The sequence below is a fragment of the Phyllopteryx taeniolatus genome, chromosome 23 (genome assembly GCF_024500385.1).
Source record: "Phyllopteryx taeniolatus isolate TA_2022b chromosome 23, UOR_Ptae_1.2, whole genome shotgun sequence".
NCBI classification, from domain to species: domain Eukaryota; kingdom Metazoa; phylum Chordata; class Actinopteri; order Syngnathiformes; family Syngnathidae; genus Phyllopteryx; species Phyllopteryx taeniolatus.
The window spans coordinates 1195744-1217924 of NC_084524.1; the positions used below are offsets into that span (position 1 = coordinate 1195744).

The window sequence follows — 22181 nt, forward strand, 5'->3', positions numbered from 1 at the left end:
GGACGTAGCAAAATATGAACGATTGGACTCATCTAGCGCCCCCTTAAGCATTTCAGGTAGTAGTTCCTCCCCGACGGCAGTTTGCTGCATCCTCCAAGCAGACGAGCCAAGTGGTTAGCACCCCGCGTGAGCTCTGGTCTCAACGTGGTTCTAGTTTGTGGACGTGAATGTCTCAGTGGGCTCCACTGCTCTTTTCTTTCCTTCCCTCGTCTTTGTCTCCCATTATTATTCCCCCCTTCTTCTCCTTTGTCTTTTTTTGTTTTGTTTTCTTCCTTCCTTCCCCCCAGCCTGTGACGTGTCGGGTTCCGTCTGGACTCCTCGGGCGTCTTTTGAAAATGAGCAGCGCGCGCACCCAAATGAGAGTCCGCGTGGTGGTCCGTTCGCCCCGATGCCAGACGGGACCGACACGGCGCTCACTGAGGGATTTCGGAAATCCTCCGTCTAGTTCCGCTATTTAAATTCAAAGTGCTTTTTTTCCCTGTAAAAACATAAAGGACTGAGATTTAAAGCGACTTTTGATGTGCATACTAGTTAATTTCAATTCCGTCTCAACGAGAAGTACGACGCGATGCCTGTGGCCTACGCTGGCGCCGAAACATTTTGAGGTGCCTGACGAGGTCCAACGCTGCAAACACAGAAATGATACAAACGCAAAAGAAAAATGCTGCAAATACCAAAAACACACGAAACCCCACAACAAAGCCCAAATTCCCACTTATGTCTTCCTATGTCCTTTTGACATTTTTCGTAATGTTTTTAATGATCAAAATAGCACTCCTTAATATGTGATTGGATCCAAAACACATGGTAATAGCCCCGTTAAATAGATTGTACAGAATTAAAACAGTTTGTTGGTCATGACTAATTCATTGTGGCTCCTCCTGGTGTGCACGATGTGGCCTCCGGGGGCAGTGTAGTACACTCACGCAGACATAAACCAAGCACTACTGTGAGTGACTCGGTAATATTTGTCATTTTGGGGGGAGTATAAAGAATATATGCCTGTGAATCATGTTATATTGTCTGTTTACACGGATGCTACTCTTTAGCCTGTCTATCGCGTTTTCCAATTTCTGTTAGCATTGAGCTAGCAGACTGTAAAACAAAGGTTGTTTAATTGACACGACGTAACTCCAAATGGTTGCTTGTTGTGTCGCGAGTTGAGTTCACCGCCACATTATAACGCTCGTAGCTCAAATTTTTAAAAACGACGGCTCGTATCTTGAAAAACTTGGATGTCGTGCCACTGGTATCTCACGGCGCCTGTCGCGAGCAAGTCTTTCAAAAAGACATCAAGAAAAATACGCTTCGGTTTGGTTGAGTGAATCCGCAGCATTTCTTTCTGTCTTGTTTTTGTTTTGGGGTTTTGTGTGTGTTTGGTATTTACAGCATTTTTCTTTTGGTTACGTTTTTGCTTGTGCTTTGTTTCTGTGATTGCAGCACTTTTTTTTTTCCTGCCGCCTTTTTCTGTTGTTGGTTTTCTGTGGGTTTGTTTTTGTTTTGTTTTTTGGTTTTGTGGCATGTTTGCCCTTGTCAGCCACCGTAGTCCAGTGGCATTTAAAAGTAACACATACTGTAATGGGGGGGGGGGGGGGAAGCAATTAATTGACATCCCCTTAGTTAATCTGGGAAATGTGCTCAAATGTCCAACCCTAGAAATAACTAGATGCAACTCAAGGTCCCTAGTTAAGATGTTTTTTTGTGTGTGTGTCAAAAGGTGTCTGGCTCTTTGGAGTCAGCCAGTACTTATTTCCCCAAAATGTTTTCGATTTTTATAAAGGCCTATGACGACACGCATACTTCCGGGTGACAAAAACGCCGATAGCACCACTAGTAAACAAACCCTTATGTCATTTGAGCGAGGCAGGGGTTTGAGAAAACAGGGTAAATGGCTTAAAATGATGATTTTAGCTTACCGCCATTGTTTGAATGTGTGACGTCAGTCGAAAAGAAGGTGTTCCGCGTGGTCAGTGGCTTGCAAAGAAACCCCAACGTCCACCGTAATTTACATTTCAAAAGGTAAGTTGATTCAAAAATAGACAATATAATATTCACAGGCATATATTCTTTATCCTCTGCATAAAACAACTCCTACTAGTGTAGCTTTTGGAGTTGTGCCCGTCAGCGTATACGCTATAGTCGCGTCTCTATTGCACTGACCCCAGGTGGCCAACGTGCGCACAATAAGGAGCCACACAAGCAAAGATATGATATGATGTGGATATACGTGGAGACGGTCGCAGTTGCTCAGTAAGACGCTGTATTTATGACAAGCGCTCGATTTATCCTCCTCACCCACAGGTTCCGCTGGATTCATTTAGATTTTTTTGAAGTAAATGGAAGAAAAAAAACAAACCTTTTGTGCTATTTCTAGCAGCGCAAATGTTTGTCAGTGATTTCAGTTCGAGTCAGCTATCATCACTTTCTGCCACCCGGAAGTAGCACGGCGCCTCTTGTTTACAAACATTGGGGGAAAAGTCTTCAGCGAGGGGGGTACGAAAGGAGGGGGGGGGGGGGGGGGGGATTTTGTGCTGTTCTTTGTCCTCCTCTCTCCGTAAATCACAGCCGGTGGTCCTTTTTCTGTGCAGCCATCAAGGGCTTCTCGCCCCAGCACAAGATCACCAGCTTCGAGGAGGCCAAGGGCCTGGATCGCATCAACGAGAGGATGCCGCCGCGGCGGGACGCGCTGCCCTCGGACGCCAGCCTCAACTCCCTCAACAAGGCGCTGTCCTCGGAGACCAACGGCACGGACAGCAAAGGAAGCACCAGCGGCGGCGGAGGCATCCAGTAGAGGCCCTCTGGCACGCTGGGCCGCGGGGGAGGGGTGAGAGGTCGGCGGGGGGAGTGGGGGTAAGGCATGTATGGGTCACGCTGGGGAGGTGGGGTGTCATGTCACTTGCTAGTCTTTGGATATGCCTTCAGATTATTGCTAAATTATTGCTAAAAGCGCTGGGAGGCGCCCGTGCCCGCGCTCGGTTGGACGCCGCTCCGCACGCACTACGCGAGAGAGAGAGAGAGAGAGAGAGAGCGGATGGCCATTTTTCTTTTCTTCTTGGATAACCCTTGCTTATTTACCTTCTTACTAACTATTGTACGTTTACAAAAACACAGCACTAAAAAGGACAGAACATGAGATGCCGTTTTTAAAAATGTAAGGGTGTACAAACTAATTAAGAACTATTTATTGATTTTTTTTTTTTTTTTCTCTCTTAAAATAGCTCTGAAATAAATTAGGCAGTCTTAAAAAGAATGTTGTGGAAATGCCAAATAATGGAACGTTTTATGGTTATGTACATATTACGCTTACCTCAGGTTCTTTTGGTGTGTGCTTTGACCTGATTTTTAATTTTTAATTTTTTGTTTTCCTTCTGTAAAATGGCTCAACAACTCGATAATGAATACCTATTTTCTTGAGTTTCATAACTGGAATTTACATTTACCTATCATTTGCTAATACGTTTGCTTGTCTCTTTGTTTTTGGAAGGGAAAGTTAGATTTATTCAGGCAGGCTTGTTGGAAATGAGTGTTCATTTTCTCTTTTTTAAGTATTACGAACAAAGGAAGAGTAGGAAAACTATATTGTGTGAAAAGAAGAAAAAAAAAAAAAAAGAATAAAGCGTCTGCCTATGCATGTTTTATAAAAGTCAAAGAACTGAAAAAGAAATTCTGAATGATAAATATTTGAAGTATATTGCGCTTTCTCGAACATACACACTACTGGAAATATTTACCTGCATATTTTCAATGAACACCACAATGCGCTATGCCTTCTTTTTTGAGATGACGACGAGTCCTGTTTTTAAGCGGCGCTTGTACGTGCACACAGTCCAATTAAGCATGTTTGACAAATCTTGTGAGGTGTGTGGTTACAACGTGGAGCTGAAAAATGCATGATTAGCCGTTCTTGTCATAGAAGAGGTTTCAAATTTAAGGGAAAAAAACAAAAAACAAAAACATTGCTTTTGTTCAGTTTTGTAAATGTGCCACAGAAATTGTCATTTGGTTCTTCGATTCTAATGATGATTGTTATTATTTGGAACTCTGCTTTGTATATCAGTTACAGGTTTGATACTGCTCAATACTTTAAACAAAAATATGTGGATCTTTTTTAAGAAACTGCTTAAGTGCCCGAGTAATTCACTACACGACATGAAGCCTTGCTTTTTGTAATTTAACTTCAAAACTGTTGGCAGATGAGGCATGCACTTGCAACTATGAAAAACTAGTATTTTATATAACTGTTCAATAAAACTGTGCATGAATTTCAACCTGAACAATCCTGTTTGACTTGCTTTGCCTCCACTCTTGTTCCCATTTCGATTAGATGAAGCAGCAAATTTGGTCTTTGTAAATGCAATAAATAATGCAGTGGCTTTCCGTAGTGGAGACGCGACACCAGACTCTGCTCTGATATTGAAGGCGTTTAGCTTCAGAACAACCAGGAGGACTTCACTCCATCACCTCTGAATCCGTGTGCGAAGAGGGGGAGGCAGAGGAATGGTGAGCGCCCTGCACTTGACTCATGAGAGGAGGAGGCAAATGGAAGAAGAACGTGAAGACGAAGAGGCCTCGTGGAGAAGGAAGACGTGGGCATTTATGGGAGCGTGTGGACGCTCCGCCATCAGCAACGCACGAGGCGCCACGAAGCCACTAATTGACATTAGGCAGGAATTATAAAACTGTTTTATTGTCTACGGTGCTCAAAGGCAAAAACGCTCTGCTGTGTGCACCCCCCCCCCCCCCACCCCCAATCTCACACACACACACATGTATAATCACCCCCCCCCCCATCCAATCACATACACATAATCACCCCCCCCCCCCAATCACACACACACATAATCACCACCCCCCCCCCCCCCCCCGCTCCCGGTGCACACATCAGTGCAAGTCTGGACAGCCTGCCTCAGCACTGAGATGCACACTTGACGCATCCCTCCGCGGACACACCGGCAAGTAGTCCCCATGGTTGTCTTTGTGCGCAAAACGGTCTTAAGCGCACGTTTCTGCATTTGAACATACGTGAGCACAAATGGCATTTCAGCCGGGTGGACCTTTACGCGGACTACTTCCTCCTCAATCCAAGCGGCGCGGCTGGAAGCTGGGAGAGGCACCGGGCGGCGGATGAGCACCTCGCAATTCCGAGGGAGCTGTGCGACTTGCCGGCTGCTTCCATTTGTGCTCCACGCCGCCACTTCACTTCATTGAGCACAAATTGGGGGAATTAAAGCGTAATTGGGGCACATAACTCTTTATTTGGAAGATTGTCAAAGCCACCGTGAAAGAGAGAGACGTATATAAGTTTGGAGCTCGGCGGAGGAACGAGGCACGCAGGTACAACGGCACTGTTGTGTCGACTCGCAACTCGGAGTAAACGTTACTAATGTAACGCGGAGGTGCTAGCCTCCTCCGCGAGCTAAGTGGCTAACGCTAGCATCCCAACTATTAGACGAATAGTACACACGCCGGACTCGGAAGGAGGACTGCGAGCGCCCACGCTTTGAAAATAAATATCCACTTCTTGCGAGGCCACCAAACACCTCGAAGGAAAAGAAATGGAGTTGATTATGTGAAAAGGAGCGACTCTCTCCGGACTTCCGCGAGAGTCGCTCGCTGCCGGGGCGACCGACGTTCGAGCGTGGCGAAAACAAAAGGGACGGACTCGTGTTTGGCACCCGAAGCGCAAACCGAGAGCTCACTCGGCTGTTCAAAGGCCCTGGGGCGCAATTGGGGAAGTAGAGCCCAAAGTCATTGCATCGGGCGTTAATTGCGGGGTAACCGATGAAGCAAGTGCGTATTTGAACCACTTCAATGCATTTGAAACAACAATTAACTCCTTGACGTCTCGTCTTTCGCCTCTGCTGCGATAGTTGTTTTTTTTTTTTTTTTTTTTTTTTTTTTTTATAAATACACTGATCGTTGTGTTCGAGGCTACCATCGTGGTGACCGAGGCTAGCACAGTAACTCTCCCTTTTGTGCTTAGAAAAAAAAAAAATGTCGGTTTTGATTATTCCTGGGACGTTAATGTCGTCGGGACAGCTGTTGCAGTTAGGGGGAAGGGGGGCATTTTGAGAGACAAAGACCCCCATAGAGGGCCCTGCATTGTCCTTCAGAATTGGTCTTTCAAACACTTTTTTGGGGTGGTCGCAAACTGGGGTAAAAAAGGGTTTTTTGTTTTGTTTTTGTTTGTTTTTCCTTCTCCGATGTGAGTTGTTTGGATGCGAGTGTGATGGGATGACCTCATGTGACCGATGAAGAGGAGGAGGAGGAAGGCTTGACAACAGAAGGCTGCTGTGCATTGTATATTTGTCTTCTTTTTTCCTCTCCGTATATTTGGAGGCTCATTTGATGGCTGCTTGTGGAGATCAACTATTTGAGACGTTTTATGATGTTTTTGGGAGTGCTACAGCAGTAGTTCTCAAAGTTTGTACACCAAGTACGACCTCGAAAAATGCTTGGCTCGACAAGTGCTGTGTGTAAGACACCGTAACATTAGTCGCAGTTTCCTATTTCGGTGATTCAATTAAAAATGTGCTGCACATAAAGTTCAAAATTGTTCTTCCATTCAAATTTTCAAAACAAACAGTCATCGATTAAATGCAAATGTATTGGACTTAAAAGCGAAATACAACTGAACTGTGTTAACGGGGGAGCGTTTGAAATGTGTTCAGGCTCTGCGCTGGTGTCTTGCGAAACCATGCCCTCGGTGATGGAGCGCTCCGGGGCCGCCGGCGTGCTGTCCCGGAGCCGGACCAAGACGGTAACCAACGGCAACAGCCAACCGCATTCCGAGGAGGAGAGCAGCGACGAGGAGCACGCTCACGGTCCGCACGAACACACTCATGACGTTATGACTTCCATGTGCTTAAGACTTTCACATCGGGTCGTGCCTGTTATGAAACTGCACTTACTAGTCCACGTTTGATGATTGGATGATTTTAGTTCGACCCCCAAGGGCAAATGTAAACTATTCAAGCAGGCTTGGACACAATATGAGTTCATTTCAATGTGAATTTAAAAAAAAAAAAAAAAAAAAAAAAAAAAGGGATCCTGTCTGTCCGTCCCGCTCGCCTGCTCGCTCGACGGCGGACGCGTTTTCCTCTGAAACTCGTCGACCACGCCCACATTCTCCTCTTAAATGTTCCCTTTTCTCGCTCTGGCTCCTGAGCAGACAGCATGATCCGAGTGGGAGGAGACTACCAGGCCCAGATCCCGGATTTTAAACCAGGTAAGGCTCCAGCTACAGTTGCAAGTACAGCGCTACCTTGACTTACTAGTGGTCCAATTTGCTAGTTTTTCGAGCCGAACATTTGAGTTGCGTCCGAGTTTCAGCTACGTTGTGGGGTGGTCGAGTAATGGGCTCGCATGTGGTCAGGGAGAGCCACACGTCGATGCACTTCATACTCTGACAAATCCAAAATGAAAACGCTCACGGGGAGCAGGTGCTCAAAAGAAAAAGAAAAAAAAAATACGCCAAACCTGACCGACTCCAGCTCCTGATCTCACCCCCAGTAATTAAAATTTGTTTTAAAATGACTCATTCATCTGCTGGCAGGTTAACCCCCACCACCCCCCCCCCCCTTTTTTTTTTTTTTTTTTTTTGTAATCATTAGCACATTACAACATACGACAAAGGGAATGACATTCAACTAAACAAAAAATGGACTGATTTTGCTGTATTGTAAAGTTCAAACAAACAACTAAAGGATACAGTGCTTTTGAGTCAATATTCCGTGTATAACTCATATCTTTATTGTTGTAAGCGTTAAGGGACCAAAAAAGAAGTTATTTTATGAATTCTATATATTTTTCAATAAATCGTCCGATTAATTAGTTATCAGAATTTGATTCAACTCAATAATGGCATCGGCCTCCAAAAACCTATACCAGTCGGGCCCTAATCTCTGTTTTTCTTTCTTCAAGTTTATTGTGAGGCTGCAAGGAATGAATGCCATTTGAGTTCACGGAGCGACTTGAACTGGCAAGTCAAGGTATCCGTGCGATCGCGATGCTGATGATGAGCACGTCATTTACGGCGTAGGTCGCCAAACCCGATTGACCTGGCGGCGTTTCACACACAGTGAGTCTTTGAATTGGGTTTCAATTGCAGACATCCCGGCACGTTACGCTGAGAAGGAGCAGAGGAGCATGTTGGTGTGGCGTCCCAACAGTCAGCTGTCGGATGCCATGCGTACGCACGCGCGCGCACTTTCACCACATTTGAACGCTTCGTTTTGCGAGGAGTTGCCTCGTCTCTCTGTCGCTGATCGTGTTGTCATTCTTGTCACACGCAGTGGATAAATACATCCTGATGGCGAAAGAAAAACATGGCTACAACATGGAGCAGGTAGAGTAGACCGCACGGCGGGTCCTGTTGCCCCCCAGAATGCGCAAGCGCCCCGAATGAACCGTGTCAACGCCGCCGCCAGGCCCTGGGCATGCTGCTGTGGCACAAGCACGATGTGGAGCGCTCGCTGGCCGACTTGGCCAACTTCACGCCCTTCCCCGACGAGTGGACGGTGGAGGACAAAGTGCTGTTCGAACAGGCCTTCAGCTTCCACGGGAAGAGCTTCCACCGCATCCAGCAGATGGTGAGACGCGCGATACCGTTTTTTTTTTTTTTTTCAGCCTGGTGCCGATTCCAGTATTTGGCAGAATAAAATTCCGATAACTGGTTCATCGGCCGATTAATAAAAAAAAATAAAAAATAAAAACAAATTGAATGACTAAAATCACTTCTTTTTGGGTCCCTTTACGCTTAAAACTAAAGATACGAATTACAGGCCAAATGTTTGACTGCTTTACAATACTTTGTCCTGTAGTATTTGTTTAACTTTACAACAGAGAGTAATTTTCAAGTACGAAAATATGCAAAAGATTTGGGACATACATTTATGCAGTATGTAAGCAACATAATAGCGCAGTTACTGGCAAAACATTATTTATGCACAATGCCCTTTAACGTTAAACGTTTCTCCCGCGCCATAATTTTTCTTTGCCGTGAAGTGATGCTTTCAAAATAAAAAACAGAGCTTCCTTTCTCAGATGTCAAAATGTCATCTTTGACAGTTGCTTTTGCAATATTTACACAGAGAGAGTTCACTGCAACTTGAACCAATATTTTTCTTCATTTCTCAAACGTTTCCCGTCAAGAAATGCAAACGCTGAAACTTACCCAAAAGTTGGTATTGTTTGAATGTCATTCTCTTTGTTGTATGTTGTAATGTGTGAAAAATGGTGCGATTAATCGGTTGGGTGCTACACGATGCGCCTCGTGTCAAACATTTGACGAGATGTGTGCGCGTTTGTTTTTAGCTTCCTGACAAGCTGATCTCCAGCCTGGTGAAATACTACTACGGCTGGAAGAAGACACGAACCAGAACCTCCGTCATGGACCGGCAGGCCAGGAGGCTGGTGAGCAAGAGGGAGAAAGACGATAGGTGAGAATGAACAGCGCTTTTGATGAACAAACAAAAAGGATGAAACTTATTTTCTTCAACTGTAGCAATGATGAACCCGAGGAAGGAGAGCCCGGCAGCGACAGCGACTTAGAGCTTGATGCCAAGAAGGAGGTGAGCATTAAAATGGGGGGCGGGGGGGGGGGAAAAAAAAGAAAATCTCTCCGCACACCACCAAACAAAGACGATTTATCGGTGAGGGCCCGCGTCTGCGCAGGCAGCCAAACAGAACTCCAACGGCGCCGCCTCGGACAAGGTCGTCCCCGGTCGCTCCGGCCCGATCAAGAAGGAGAACATCGGGGCTCAGTACCGCCACCACCCGCTCCGAGCGCGCCGCCGGCCGCCCAAGGGCATGCACCTGGAGCGGGCCGACATCACGTCGCTGTCCGCCTCGCACGACTCCGGCGTGCTGACCATAAGACAGCTGGACGCACAGCTGGTGTCGCTCAAGCGACAGGTGCGTTCCCTCTCCTGTAGCACGCTGTCCGTCTGCCAATTTAACGCAATCTCCACTTCCTCTTTCAGGTCCAAAGTATTAAACAGAACAGCAGCAGTTTGAAACTGAGTCTGAACGGAGGCGTCGACACTTTCAGACCCACTGAGGTATATTTGTCCCCCGTGCCTCCCTGACTGAGAGCATCTGAGCATTTCCTGTGAAGTGACGCGCTTCTCTTCTGCAGCCCGCCCCCAAGATGAACGCCCGCTGGAGTACAGAAGAGCAGCTGCTGGCCGTGCAAGGTGAGTGCACGTTCCCATCCTCTCCCAGTTCTCACGCATTCCACACCCACCTGCCATATAATACAAATATTTGAAATATTTGTTTGATTAATTTTACACCTGCTGCACACTTAAATGGATTTCAAATTAGTAAAACACCTTTACACTACACAGTGTAAAAGAATTTGCAAGCATAACATTTTGAGCATTGTACAGTACAGTGGTGCCTTGAGATACAAGTGACTCGACTTGTAGTTGGAGATCGGCAGACCTTTCAGCAACAGCTTGAATGCAACACGTAGACAGACGGTGTAGCAGTAATCAGTCATATATTCTTTATTCTCTGCCAACGACTAATAATAGTAATAAACACACACACACACAGGTATTGACTTTTTGCTACATTTGAATCAAAATGTTTTCCATACTGTAGAGTATTTATGTTCAAAAGGAAATGGTGAATTGCGCTGTTATGGGGTTCATAGTACCTCAAAATCCCATTTTCTTGCTCTTGCAGCGATCCGCCGCTACGGCAAAGACTTTCCAGCCATTGCCGACGTGATTGGAAACAAGACGTCTGCTCAGGTGAGCCCCCCTCCGGTCGTTTTCTTTCCCTCCCTCAGTTGCAGTCACTGTCATTCGTTCTCATGCTCACAGGTGAGCTCGTTCTTCGTGAGCTACCGCCGCAGGTTCAATCTGGACGAGGTGCTGAGGGAGTGGGCCGCCGAGCAGGTGGCCGTCCGAGACCTGAGGAGGAGCGGCGAAGAGGCGGTGGCTGCGTCAGAAGGGGCAGCGGAGGAGGAAGAGGTGAGGAAGCGTGGCAAAAGCGTAGCCCGCCAGCACTCGCTCACTCGCCCTGTCGTTTCCTTCCCTCGCTTCTCAAGGTCAGGACGGAGGACTCGTCTTCAGATGCGGCCGGGGGCTCCTCGCCCCGCTCCTCCGCCCGGACCCCCTCGTCGCTGTCCCAGCCTCCCCCGCTGCTGCGCCCGGCGCCGCCCTCGGCCCCGCCCGGCCTCCTGCGCCAGCCTCCGCCGCTGCAGACCCGCCCGCTGCAGAACCGTGCCCCTCACAACCACCCGCCGCCGCCCCTCATCCGGCCCGCCGTCACCTCCTCGTCCGGTAGCTCCGTCCTCAGGGCTTCTCCTCCCGGTTGCTCGCCGCCGTCGCTGGTGGGGATCAAGGTGGAGCAGGCCAACTCTCACTAGGAGAAAAGTAGCAAGAGGGTGGCACATTTTCAGTACATTTCCCAAACGTTTTGATGAATTTCAATGGTAAATGAAGCTGGAAATATTCCACATTGGAAACTTTCCATGGGAATTAATGTGAATTGAGAATAATTTAAGTGTAAATATAAACATTTGTTTTGTCAGAAGCAGATGTAGATTGCCTACATCTGAGCGTGTAACATAACCTTCATTCCTTTGGTTTTGTTTTGCTGCTTTACTTGAGCGGCGTTTCGCAAATTTTTGCTTACAACACGACGCAAAGAAATTGACCAAGTGACCGGTTGAAGTCAAAAAACTCAAAGGTTGGTGCACTTGGAACAAAAACTCCTCAAAATAAAACCAAGCGCACAACTCAACTGTCAGCAGGAGGTTTGATTTGAGGTAGGAGCAGAAAAAGTCTCACCAGCACATTTGTCTCTTAAGCTGATAGCGAGGAGAGCGTCTTCATCGGACGAACTGTAACTATAAAGGCTTTCTCACCAGTGTGTGTTCCTAATTTTTCCTTCTCATGGAATATGTTATTTATTCAGCATTATGCTAAAATATGAACTATATTTAAGTTTCCTATGTCAAGCCAACCCGTTTGGTAAATTCCTGATTTATTCTCATAAAATCCCATTGAAAGTTTCCTGGATTTCCTGGAATTTTGCAACCCTAAATCACACGTTTTCACAGCGTCTTGTGAATGAACACTACAGTCCAAAATGTCAGCTCTTAAGTGTTTATATTCAATCTGCACTGTCACACCTACCTCCAACACACACACACACACACACACTTTTAAAATGTCAAAGCCCCAAACAGGACCTGTGCCCCGGCGGTTCGAGCAGCTTTTTGCGTTACAACTTGAACCCTCGACGAGGAAAAAGCGGGTACAATGTTGAGCCACTTGGAAAAGCCTTTCAGGGTGGGATGACGTTTCGACCACGTCCCACTGGTATGGACTACAATGACGGCGAGCTCGAGGATAGCGAATAGTTGCAGTTTGTGAATATTCTTAAAGACTAAGCACTAAGGGAGTCTTTTGTGTGTGAGTCGTCTTCCCTCGCAACTTATTCAGCCACAGTCAGTTGTCGCTTTAAGAGCACAAATAAGGAAACCAAAGACTGAGTTTCTTATGACAGCTGCTATGATGTTTTGCTACAGTAACCTTAATCCAAATTGTTGCAGTGAATCTGGTGCATTTTGATTGGTTAGCAGGCCTGGCCGGGCCAGGGCTGACAGTCACGTGACTGCCGCCACCGTTCACAAGTCGCTTCTCCCTCCACGTTTGGCGTTAAAGCTGGCGTGCCTTTCATTCCTTTTTCATTTTCACGCAAAGAAAAAAATGCTTGTACGTCCTGTATGTGAGAAATTGTTTACATTTGCCTTTGGTTTTTTTTTTCTAGAATAAAGAAATGACCGCACAGTTTCAACCTTTAATACAATAAAGACAAAACAAGTTGATGATGATGCATGTTGGTATATGATAAATAGTGAGTAGTCTTTTAATGATGCTACAGTATTTTTGTTTTGTTTTTTACAGTGAGCTCAAAGTGGCAAGATTTGTAATGATGAAATACAGACCCACTTGAACTGTTGGCTACATGATCTTTGCAGATACGACGAACTTTGATCTCGTAATTGCAGAGTCGGCGACGACTTTGCGAGGCGTCGTGGCGCTTACGTCGCCTATTATGCTTTCATCTTTGGACAGCGATCTCCAATTCGATTCGTGTTTGGAGGGGGACCGATAGCAAATGCACGGACGGATAAGTCGTCTGCCCCGTTCTTGCGGCCAGTCCTGGATGACCTGTAGCGCTGGGCTTGTTTTGAAAATGATTTTAACGAACTGCGATCGCTTGGCGACCAGTTCAGGGTGTGCCTCGCCCGGAGTCCGCTGAGATCCTGCCACCCTAGTGACGATAATCAAGTAAGACAATGGGAGGAGTTTAACGAATGGTTGCTGCAGACGCCGCATTGAGCGCTGAATTGTATGGCGACGTCAACGCCATATTTGATGTGTCAAGGTGGCGCAATGGGTGAAGTTGTTTCGACTCCTCGTGATGGAGGCTGGGCACTCAACAATTGTCTTGATTGTATTATGTTTCGTATGTGTATCGGACTGTGAATTTCCGAAGTATTTCCTCTTTAACTCAATTGTCCTGAACTAATGTTATTAATTGCTTAGCTAACTTTTCTCATGCTGTGTAGGTTTCCCAAAAATAAAGGCTGAGAAAGCAGTCAGAGGGGACGAGGAGGACTCCACTGCTAGTCTGTATACGCTCATTGCCATTATCAGTAATTCATTGATAGAAATGACAGACTCACAATGTAAACATTAGTTCTGCTTATTCAGAAAATATGTATTGAATTTCAAATGAAAATGGTAGTGGTCTTTATTCAGAAAAGCCACGTCATAACAGTACAGATTAAACATTAAATAATGGAATACTTATAGACACTGTAATACTGTTAACATACAAACACTAGTGGAAAAAAAATAAGAATTTGTTGGTTTCGTGCTTACCTTCAAAACGAGTTCTGGGATAAGGAGTAAACACAATTGTCAAGTTAAAATTAATAGAACTTGTTTTATGATTTCCCAAATAAATGAATTAACGAAGGGCATTGACTTTGTGCACTTGGTGGTGGCTTTCTGAAGTGCAGTCCATTGACTTTGCATTAGTAGGCAGAGCAGAGCTGCCCTGACCAATATGGCGGACTTGCTGATGTATGGCAGCAACTGGCCAACACGCCCAATGAAGCGTGTGTGTGTGTGTGTGTGTGTGTGTGTGTATGTATATATATATATATATATATATATATATATATGTATGTATATATATATGTATGTATGTATGTATATATACGTCCATGTATTTATGTATATAGTATTTTTGTAGATAAATAAATGCTCTGCTTTAAAACAAAAAAACTTTATCTAAATAAAAATTCTGTAGCTCTGTTTTGGTGATTTACGGAACCTAAATGACGTCATTCTGCTTCCGCTAGCTTTTAGCCGCCGGTGGTGTCTCGGAGTTGACAAGCAACCACGGTTCTTCTGGGTTTCCCCGTAAAAATGGAGGAAAACACGGCCCCATCCAACTCTTACAGACTCAGATGCTCCATTCCCGGCCACGAAATGGACGTTCGGGGGCTCGCAGCTGCTGTTTTCTCGGAAGGAGCGTTCGTTTCTGTTTCCAGAGACCGGACCGGAAGGATCTGGGTCCCAAACTCAAGGTAGCTAGCGTTAGCCTGCTAGCCTACAAATCAGCTTTTAAAGTGACTGTGTCGCCTTAAATGTTCGCAAACCGCTAATGAGGAATAACCACAGAAAGTACATTTCATCTAGCTGCTTTCAACTGCTATTATTTCTGCGATAATTTTGTTGTGCAATGTGCTAGTTCAATTAGCTTTGTCATTCATTCAGTTATAGAACATGAACATTTATTGTCCTGCACGTACAGTTTACTTTATCTGTCTGTATTTACTTTATATTGCATCAATACATGTCATTCAACAAGACTCACATTTTCCTATTGTTGTAAAGTTGCGAACCATTTTTTTTAAAGTTTAGAACACTAAAGAAACTGTGTGTGTGTGTGTGTGTGTGTGTATGTATGTATATATATATATATCTATATATATATATGTACATGTATATAATAGCCTATCAGAGAAAACTTGTACTGTATATTATATTTTTAAACCTATAACTATCCTAACGCTTACATGTGCAAGGTTCAATTCAGAGTACACCGTGCTTGAACATAACATAACATCAGAACTGCATTTATAAAGTGGTACGTCAATTTACGAGTATAAGTCGTTACGTAAATAAGCTTGTAATTCACTTTATTCCTATATCAAATACATTTTTTCCATTAAATTAATTGAAATGCTGTTAATCTCTAGCGCTCTAATCTGCTAGAAAGCATTTTTAAAAAGTCAGGGAAAGCCTACTAAATCATCTGAACTCAAACGAGTTGTGCAGTTGTTAGGCAACATTAACTAGAGCGGCTCCAACTACCGGAGACAAATTCCTTGTGTGTTTTTGGACATACTTGGCAAATAAAGATGATTCTGATTCTGATGGTGGAAAAAGTTGCAATGATTTATCTTGGTCTCATTTTTATGTTTAAAAAAGGCATTTGAATATGGGTGCGAGACCCTTTTATAGCCACTGTATACATTTTAAAGAGCGTGGCCTAGTGAGTGACATCACAAGCTCTGACTCCAGCCCTGGTTGGCTATTTACCACACGATTAATTCGACGTTAGCGTCTTCTCCATGCTCTGTGAGTGCGTTCGTTTCAGGTTCGTGTTCGCGCTCTTTTTTTCTCTCCTTCAATTTCACTGTAGCAGTTACAATGACAATAACATTCACTTTGTTTCCTCTGTTGGCAGCCCGGACAACGGTTTCACGGAGATGCAATGTATGTCCGGCCACTCGAATTTTGTATCGTGCGTATGCGTCATCGCACCGAGTGAAATGTACCCCCGAGGACTCATCGCCACCGGGGGGAACGATAATAACATTTGCGTATTCACAGTGGACCAACCACAGCCCTTGTACACTCTAAAAGGTCACAAAAACACAGGTGAGCATTGCTGTTTGAAATCACTCCTTATCCACGTCATAGAGCTCAAGTAGTGTTCCACAACTATTTTTCATTTGGCTGATGAGCGAACTGTATAATCCACTATACAAAAAGATCTCCATTATAGTGATTAGTGAATGATACAGCATTTGTTTACGCCCTGCTTTCTACTCACTATACACTGAGTTATAAATTATTATGCAAATATTTTTCTCAGATTTTCCTGAACAGTGCAAATGACAGCATCATTTTCAAGTCAGCAACTGTTGTTGAACAAACCTCCCAACGAGGACATTCATTTTTTCAAAATTAAAATGCATGAAACGGACACTATAAAATTATTACGCAGAACAGTTTCAGTTTATTACGCAGAACAGAATGATAGTAAAGAACTGAAAATAGAAATTTGTTGAATTTGCACCATTAGGAGGTCACCTTTATTGAAATCAAATCTTAACAGGTCACGTTACATTTTTACATAGGTCCCCTTCTTTAATAACAGCTTTACAATTCTTAAATCCATTGAACCTTTTTTTTTTTTTTTTTTTCTCCCCCCCCCCCCCCCCCCCCCCCACCCCGGGGGTGGGGGTGTTGCATGAATTTCTTTCTAGGACGTCATAATTTGCGTCCCAGAGGTGCTGTTCGGATGTGAACTGCTTCCCACCATCATTTGCATCGAAAATTTGTGAAAATCAGAGGAAAAATATAATTTGCGTAATAATTTGGAACACAGGGAAAAGGGACTTTGATGTAAACGATAAAATTGTTCCGTTCTATGTGCTGTGTCATCACCTTGTGAATGTCGTATGTCCACAGTTTGTACTTTGTCTTCTGGTAAGTTCGGGACACTTTTGAGTGGCTCTTGGGACACCAGCGCCAAAGTGTGGCTGAGTGAGAAGTGCATGATGACGCTGCAGGTACTTTTCACGAGTCTGACTTTTTGTGGAAAATGACTCTCAACGTTGATTTCTTATCGGTCATTTGACTGCAGGGCCATTCCGCGGCAGTGTGGGCAGTGGCCATGTTGCCCGAACAAGGACTCATGCTGTCTGCGTCGGCGGACAAAACCATAAAGCTTTGGAAAGCCGGACAATGCGAGAGGACGTTTACAGGTAGCCTACGCAAATGCCAAGCTCGTAAGCCACTTTACTCGTCCGGCAAATTCATTTTTGAATTGAAAGGACAATATGTTCCAGCCCCTGAAAAGAGAAGGAAAACTATACCCTGTATTGTATAAAAGCAGACTCAAAGAATGTCAAGAAAAGGGGTTTTATTAAGTATATTCACTATAGTATCTGTGTGCCGTCAAGTCACTTTTTTTCTAAAGTGACAATTTACAACAGAAATGAACTCAAGGCATTTTTAGTACCGATAAAATAGTATCGGCTGTTATTTTTACACATTATGAACCAATTTCAAGGGTTTCAAATAGATTGAGAACAAATCTATTCATTCTTGAACGCTTGAACTGTCTGAAGAGTGTTGTAAAGCTCCACCTTTTTCGTCACTCTGCGGGAGCCGTGCGACATTTGATCGAAAGTCTGGGTTTTTGATCATCATCAAAAAAAGAGCCTTTCGTTCCCTTTCAGGCCACGAGGACTGCGTACGGGGACTTGTAGTCATCAGCAGCACTGAGTTCTTCTCTTGCAGCAATGACACCAGCATCAGGCGGTGGCTGGTGACAGGCGAATGTGCGCAGGTGTACTACGGCCACACAAACTACATCTACAGCATTGCCGTCTTCCCTAATAGTCGAGGTTTGTCGGTCCCTGATTACATCACAATCAATGCGGTACACTGAACACTTACTATATCGCGTTTCTTAGGAACACTGACATTCGGACACGTTCGTGTTTGTCAAAACATCTTTTAATAATTCCGCAAGTCGGAATTTCGAGTTGCGTGCCTTCAGCGTAGTGCCACCTTGTGCCACAACATGCCAGGCAGCACTGAGTTCTGCTGGATAAAATCCACCTGTTTGTATGAGTTGTGTTACAGTAGCGCTTGTTTGAAGGTTTATAATTACCCTAACATCAATGCTAATTTCCCGTAGCTTGTCTATGGAGAGTCACATTTAATTTTTTTAAATTTAGGGTTAAGCTATCAAGACTTTTGTTGGACAAAATGATTTGGTTTGGTGGTTTTATGTCGCTTTCAAAGTTCATCTGGGAGTGTCAAATAAACGGCTCGAAGCCTGTTTTTGTGTGTGAATAACCTATTCTCTCTATTGCGGCTTTTCATCTATCACGGGAGGGTCTGCAACGTGGGTTGAGTTGTAATCAAACATTTTCCCGCTCAAGTCCACTTTTTGTGCCCGCTGCGCTAGATTTTGTGAGCACAGGAGAGGACCGGACTCTGCGAATCTGGAGGAGCGGGGAGTGTACGCAGACTCTCCGCCTGCCCACTCAGTCGGTGTGGTGCTGCTGCATCCTACCCAATGGCGACATTGCCGTCGGTGCGAGGTAATTCTTCAAACACTTTTTAGAATTTATTTTATTTTTTTAAAAATCTTTTCACTCGCACTTGTCCCGCTCCAGCGATGGCATCATCCGAGTGTTTACTGAGGCCGAGGACCGCATGGCGAGCGCAGGGGACCTTCAGGCTTTTGAGGATGAGCTCTCGAACGCCACCATCGACCCCAAGACGGGAGACCTCGGAGACATCAAAATCGAGGAGCTTCCTGGGCGGGAACATCTGAACGAGCCTGGTATCTCATTTGCATTTTTACGGAGATCTCTTTGAGACAAACTGGCCGGATCGTTGACATTTTTGTGGTTTCAGGGAATCGCGATGGACAGACACGGCTGATTAAAGACGGGCAGAAGGTGGAGGCGTACCAGTGGAGTGTCAGCGACGGTCGCTGGATGAAAATCGGCGATGTCGTCGGGGGCTCAAACCAGCAGACGTCCAAAAGTGTCATGTATGAAGGAAAGGTGAGGGAGGCCACGTGTTTGATGATGACACACACCTTACATACACACTGTTCATTTTCCTTCTGGCTACATTTTGACCCTGGCCAAGAATATCTTCATCTTCATCTTCAAGACATGGAAAAAAACCAAACAATCATTTTTATGCTCTTGGATTTTTAGAGATTCCACCATGACCCTTCAAAGATCAACACGGTCATGTTTGTGTGGCAAGCTGTGCAAACTTTTTCAAGCTCCTTCTTTATTGTTATTACATTACATAACATTATTACCACTGTCCCATTAAAAAAAAAAAATACCTACATTTATGGAATGTACGCATTCACAATTTCATGATTCCCACCGTTTTCCTTGATTCAACACAAATTGGTAAATGTAAACTCCATTTTAGTATACACGGGACAACCTCAGTGTACACAAACCTTGTAGCACTTGCACAAAACAATGTCATTTTTCAATATTTTTCAAATTTTTGTGGTTTTGGTTACTGAAAAGTCATGAAATTTCAGAGTAAAAAAAAAAAAAAAGACATTTAAGCTATTTTTATTGCTGTCAAATGTCAAACTGTGTTGAATTCAGTATGTAATTGTTAAGACTTGACTTTTAGGAATGCATTCAACGCGTTGTGTCCCGCAGGAGTACGATTATGTCTTCACAATTGACGTGAACGAGGGCGGTCCGTCCATGAAGCTGCCTTACAACGTGTCCGAGGACCCCTGGCTGACGGCGCACAACTTTTTGCAGAAGAACGACCTCAGTCCCATGTTCCTGGACCAGGTTGCCAATTTCATCATCGAAAACACCAAAGGACACGTGGTGGGAGCCGCGCAGCCCGATGGTGGTGACCCGTTCACTGGTGAGAGAGAAAAGTTCTGTTCAAATTTTCCCCTTTGCAGTCTCTGTATTTTTAGACATTGCTTCACAATGTTCTTCTTTGGCGTTCCGACAGGAGGAGCTCGGTACATCCCCGGGTCCGCGGACGGACGGCCGAATTTTGGAGGCGATCCGTTCACAGGTGAAATATTCCGCTTCAAAATGGACATATTGTTTTCCCCTTCTGATGTGGTCTTAAAACCTCTCCCAGGCTCTGGTCGTTACATCCCAGGCTCCGGCCCTAGCTCGGTTGCTCCTGAAGGTGTGTCAGATCCCTTCACAGGTCAGCCACTACTTCTAGTGACCACGTGCGGTAACAAGAACCCAAACCTAGATCGGGATTTTGTTTCATTTTATTCAACAGGTGGAGGTGCTTATTCTTCAGCGAAATGCACCAACATTTACTTCCCCAAGACTGATGGCGTGACCTTTGAGCAAGCCAATATTTCTCAAATTGTTGGTGAGAACTTTTGCTTGCCGATGAAAAATTTCACCTCATGTCCTCTTTGGGTGAACTCTGGATTTGTTCCTTGCTTTCTGGACCAGGCAAGCTGAAAGAGCTGAACGCAGGGGCCCCTCAGGAGCACAAACTCTCTGGAGACTTCCTAGAAAGTCTGGAAAGGCTGCTGGTCTCCGTCTGTGGCCCAAACGAGGGCCCGCCGACAATTCAACAGATCAACCTCCTCTGGAAAGCCTCCCACTGGCCTGAAGGTAGAATAAGACTCATCTTTCCATGTCAAGTAGGTTCAAACACACAAGGAGTTTGTTCCCAGTAGTAGGAGCCACTCGAGTACAACAACAAACGGCTACTATGGCAAAATATCTACAAAGACGTGCAATTAGGAGACAAACGGAGAGTCCGGAGCCGTCTTATACGCCTTCTCTTCCACTACTGGCAAATAGTAAGGAATATTGCACCTTTGCGTGAAATTTCAGGACGAATCTAAAATGCATTGAAATCTTTGCAAGTAAACTTAATTGGAGCTTTCGAACGTCCAGCTGTTCACTGTTTCAGGCCTTTTTACACACCTTGCTGTTCTCTGACCAATACATTTCCAGGTTCAGTTAGAATTAGTATTTGAACAGACAAAATAACAAGGAATAGATATTTGTTTTTAGAAGAGCAGGATAAAAATCATATAGTTCGGAAAAGTTGTTTTGTTGATCTGTGTTGTTGATTTTGTGACATATTTCCGTTCTGGGGAGCGAAAATCTTTACCCATTGCCTCTTCTTAAAAGTTGGACCTGCCCAGTAGCTCCTCCTCAGTACAAGAGATCGGACCCCATTGGGGCGTGGAATTCTTGCGGCAAGAGTGGAATGCAGCTCGATTTACATATGACGACCCTCCCACCATTAACTTTTTGTGAGTAGCGTATATTTTGAGTAGGAGTTGAAAATGAGTCTTTCTTCTGGGTCTCTCCAGATATTGTGTTTCCAGTCCTGGACATTCTAAGGCTGGCTGTGCGCCACCCGCAGGTCAATGAGAGCCTGTGCGGCGAGGCAGAGGGCGTCCAGCTGTGCAACCACCTCCTGAGCCTGATGAGGCCCGAGGGCCGCGCCGCCAATCAGATGCTGGCGCTGAGGATCCTGTGCAACTGCTTCAGCCGCAGGCACGGCCAAGCGCTCCTCATGGCCCAGCGCGAAGCCGTGCTGTCGCGGGCCGCCGACTTGGCCGCCGTGTGCAATAAGAACATCCACATCGCTCTGGCCACACTGGTGCTGAACTACGCCGGCTGCCTGCACAATCAACCCGACCTGGAGGCCAAAGCGCAGTGCCTGTCTGTGGCCAGCCGGGCGCTCGAGACCGTTCAGGACAAGGAAGCTGTGTTTCGACTGCTGGTTGCGCTGGGAACCACCGTGGCCTCCGACCAAACGGCCCAGGACCTGGCCCGCTCCCTGGGGGTCGGCGCGCAAATTTCCCTATACGCAACCGTATCTGATCCCTCCAAGCTCGGTGAGTGTTGTCAGCTGCTTTTAAAAGAACTCCAATGAAAAGGATAAGAACGACAATCTTCGGAAAAATCACTTTCTTACTATGATGATGAGTTCTGCTTTTCATGGTGTGGTGGGAAGTGACGTGTATGTTCTGCAATAAATAAAAAGGACACAATTCAACGTTATGCATTCTATGTATTCATTTGCAAATAACCTTTACTCGTGTGTGAATGAATGGTGAGCTAATCGTGTAAAAAGGTGAATCTCAGTATGGAGACAAATTGAAAAGTCAGCAACAAAATCTTGCATTTTGAATAGCACTTGGAGCCTATCGCAGCTGCCTTTGGAGGTGCACCCTGGTACACCCTGGACTGGTTGCCAGCCATTCAATAACAATCATTCACACCTATATGAACAAGTCTCCAATCAACCTAAATTGCATGTTTTTTTTTTTTGGGG

At 45.1% G+C, this 22181-nt stretch overlaps 3 protein-coding genes across 17 annotated transcripts in view; all 3 read left to right on the forward strand.

Annotated features, from left to right (window-relative positions):
- The window catches only part of LOC133472445 (protein phosphatase 3 catalytic subunit alpha), a 39205-nt gene extending 34937 nt beyond the window's left edge, over nt 1-4268 (forward strand). For all 9 annotated transcript variants that reach the window (XM_061763216.1, XM_061763220.1, XM_061763215.1 and 6 more), the window contains one exon: nt 2589-4268. In XM_061763216.1, coding sequence (XP_061619200.1) covers nt 2589-2791 — 203 coding nt within the window. In that variant the 3' untranslated portion in view covers nt 2792-4268. The remainder of the gene's footprint in view (nt 1-2588) is intronic.
- Nucleotides 4269-4902: 634 nt separating this feature from the next.
- rcor2 (REST corepressor 2) lies at nt 4903-12807 on the forward strand. Of its 5 annotated transcripts, none has more exons than XM_061763740.1 (14): nt 4903-4952; nt 6672-6824; nt 7172-7228; nt 8111-8191; nt 8295-8347; nt 8430-8591; nt 9316-9440; nt 9506-9572; nt 9676-9915; nt 9984-10061; nt 10139-10196; nt 10693-10760; nt 10833-10982; nt 11060-12807. In XM_061763740.1, the coding sequence occupies exons 2-14, from the start codon at nt 6698-6700 to the stop codon at nt 11378-11380; spliced, it is 1587 nt and encodes a 528-aa protein (XP_061619724.1). In that variant the 5' UTR covers nt 4903-4952; nt 6672-6697; the 3' UTR covers nt 11381-12807. The 5 variants fall into 5 exon arrangements, with proteins under 5 accessions (XP_061619724.1, XP_061619722.1, XP_061619720.1 ...); XM_061763738.1 differs by lacking the exon at nt 4903-4952 and adding an exon at nt 5008-5790; XM_061763736.1 differs by lacking the exon at nt 4903-4952 and adding an exon at nt 5008-5334.
- A 1588-nt stretch (nt 12808-14395) lies between these two features.
- plaa (phospholipase A2-activating protein) lies at nt 14396-21902 on the forward strand. Of its 3 annotated transcripts, XM_061763732.1 has the most exons (14): nt 14396-14623; nt 15790-15983; nt 16800-16900; nt 16975-17095; nt 17573-17740; nt 18310-18445; nt 18521-18690; nt 18765-18916; nt 19550-19769; nt 19863-19928; nt 19998-20069; nt 20151-20246; nt 20333-20497; nt 21211-21902. In XM_061763732.1, exons 1-14 carry the CDS (start codon nt 14463-14465, stop codon nt 21777-21779), a joined length of 2391 nt encoding a protein of 796 aa, XP_061619716.1. In that variant the 5' UTR covers nt 14396-14462; the 3' UTR covers nt 21780-21902. The 3 variants fall into 3 exon arrangements, with proteins under 3 accessions (XP_061619716.1, XP_061619717.1, XP_061619718.1); XM_061763733.1 differs by lacking the exon at nt 17573-17740; XM_061763734.1 differs by lacking the exons at nt 14396-14623; nt 16800-16900 and having other exon boundaries at nt 15845-15983.
- The last annotated feature ends 279 nt before the right edge of the window (nt 21903-22181 follow it).

Excerpts from the sequence above, each read along its gene's own strand:
- rcor2 (XM_061763735.1), top strand. The coding sequence starts at position 6,662 with ATGTGTTCAGGCTCTGCGCTGGTGTCTTGCGAAACCATGCCCTCGGTG. Across the intron at positions 7,229-8,110 it reads GATCCCGGATTTTAAACCAG|ACATCCCGGCACGTTACGCT; the intron begins GTAAGGCTCCAG and ends TTTCAATTGCAG. Across the intron at positions 9,916-9,983 it reads TGGTGTCGCTCAAGCGACAG|GTCCAAAGTATTAAACAGAA; the intron begins GTGCGTTCCCTC and ends TTCCTCTTTCAG.
- plaa (XM_061763732.1), top strand. The coding sequence starts at position 14,463 with ATGGAGGAAAACACGGCCCCATCCAACTCTTACAGACTCAGATGCTCC. Across the intron at positions 14,624-15,789 it reads ATCTGGGTCCCAAACTCAAG|CCCGGACAACGGTTTCACGG; the intron begins GTAGCTAGCGTT and ends CTCTGTTGGCAG. Across the intron at positions 18,446-18,520 it reads GACATTGCCGTCGGTGCGAG|CGATGGCATCATCCGAGTGT; the intron begins GTAATTCTTCAA and ends GTCCCGCTCCAG.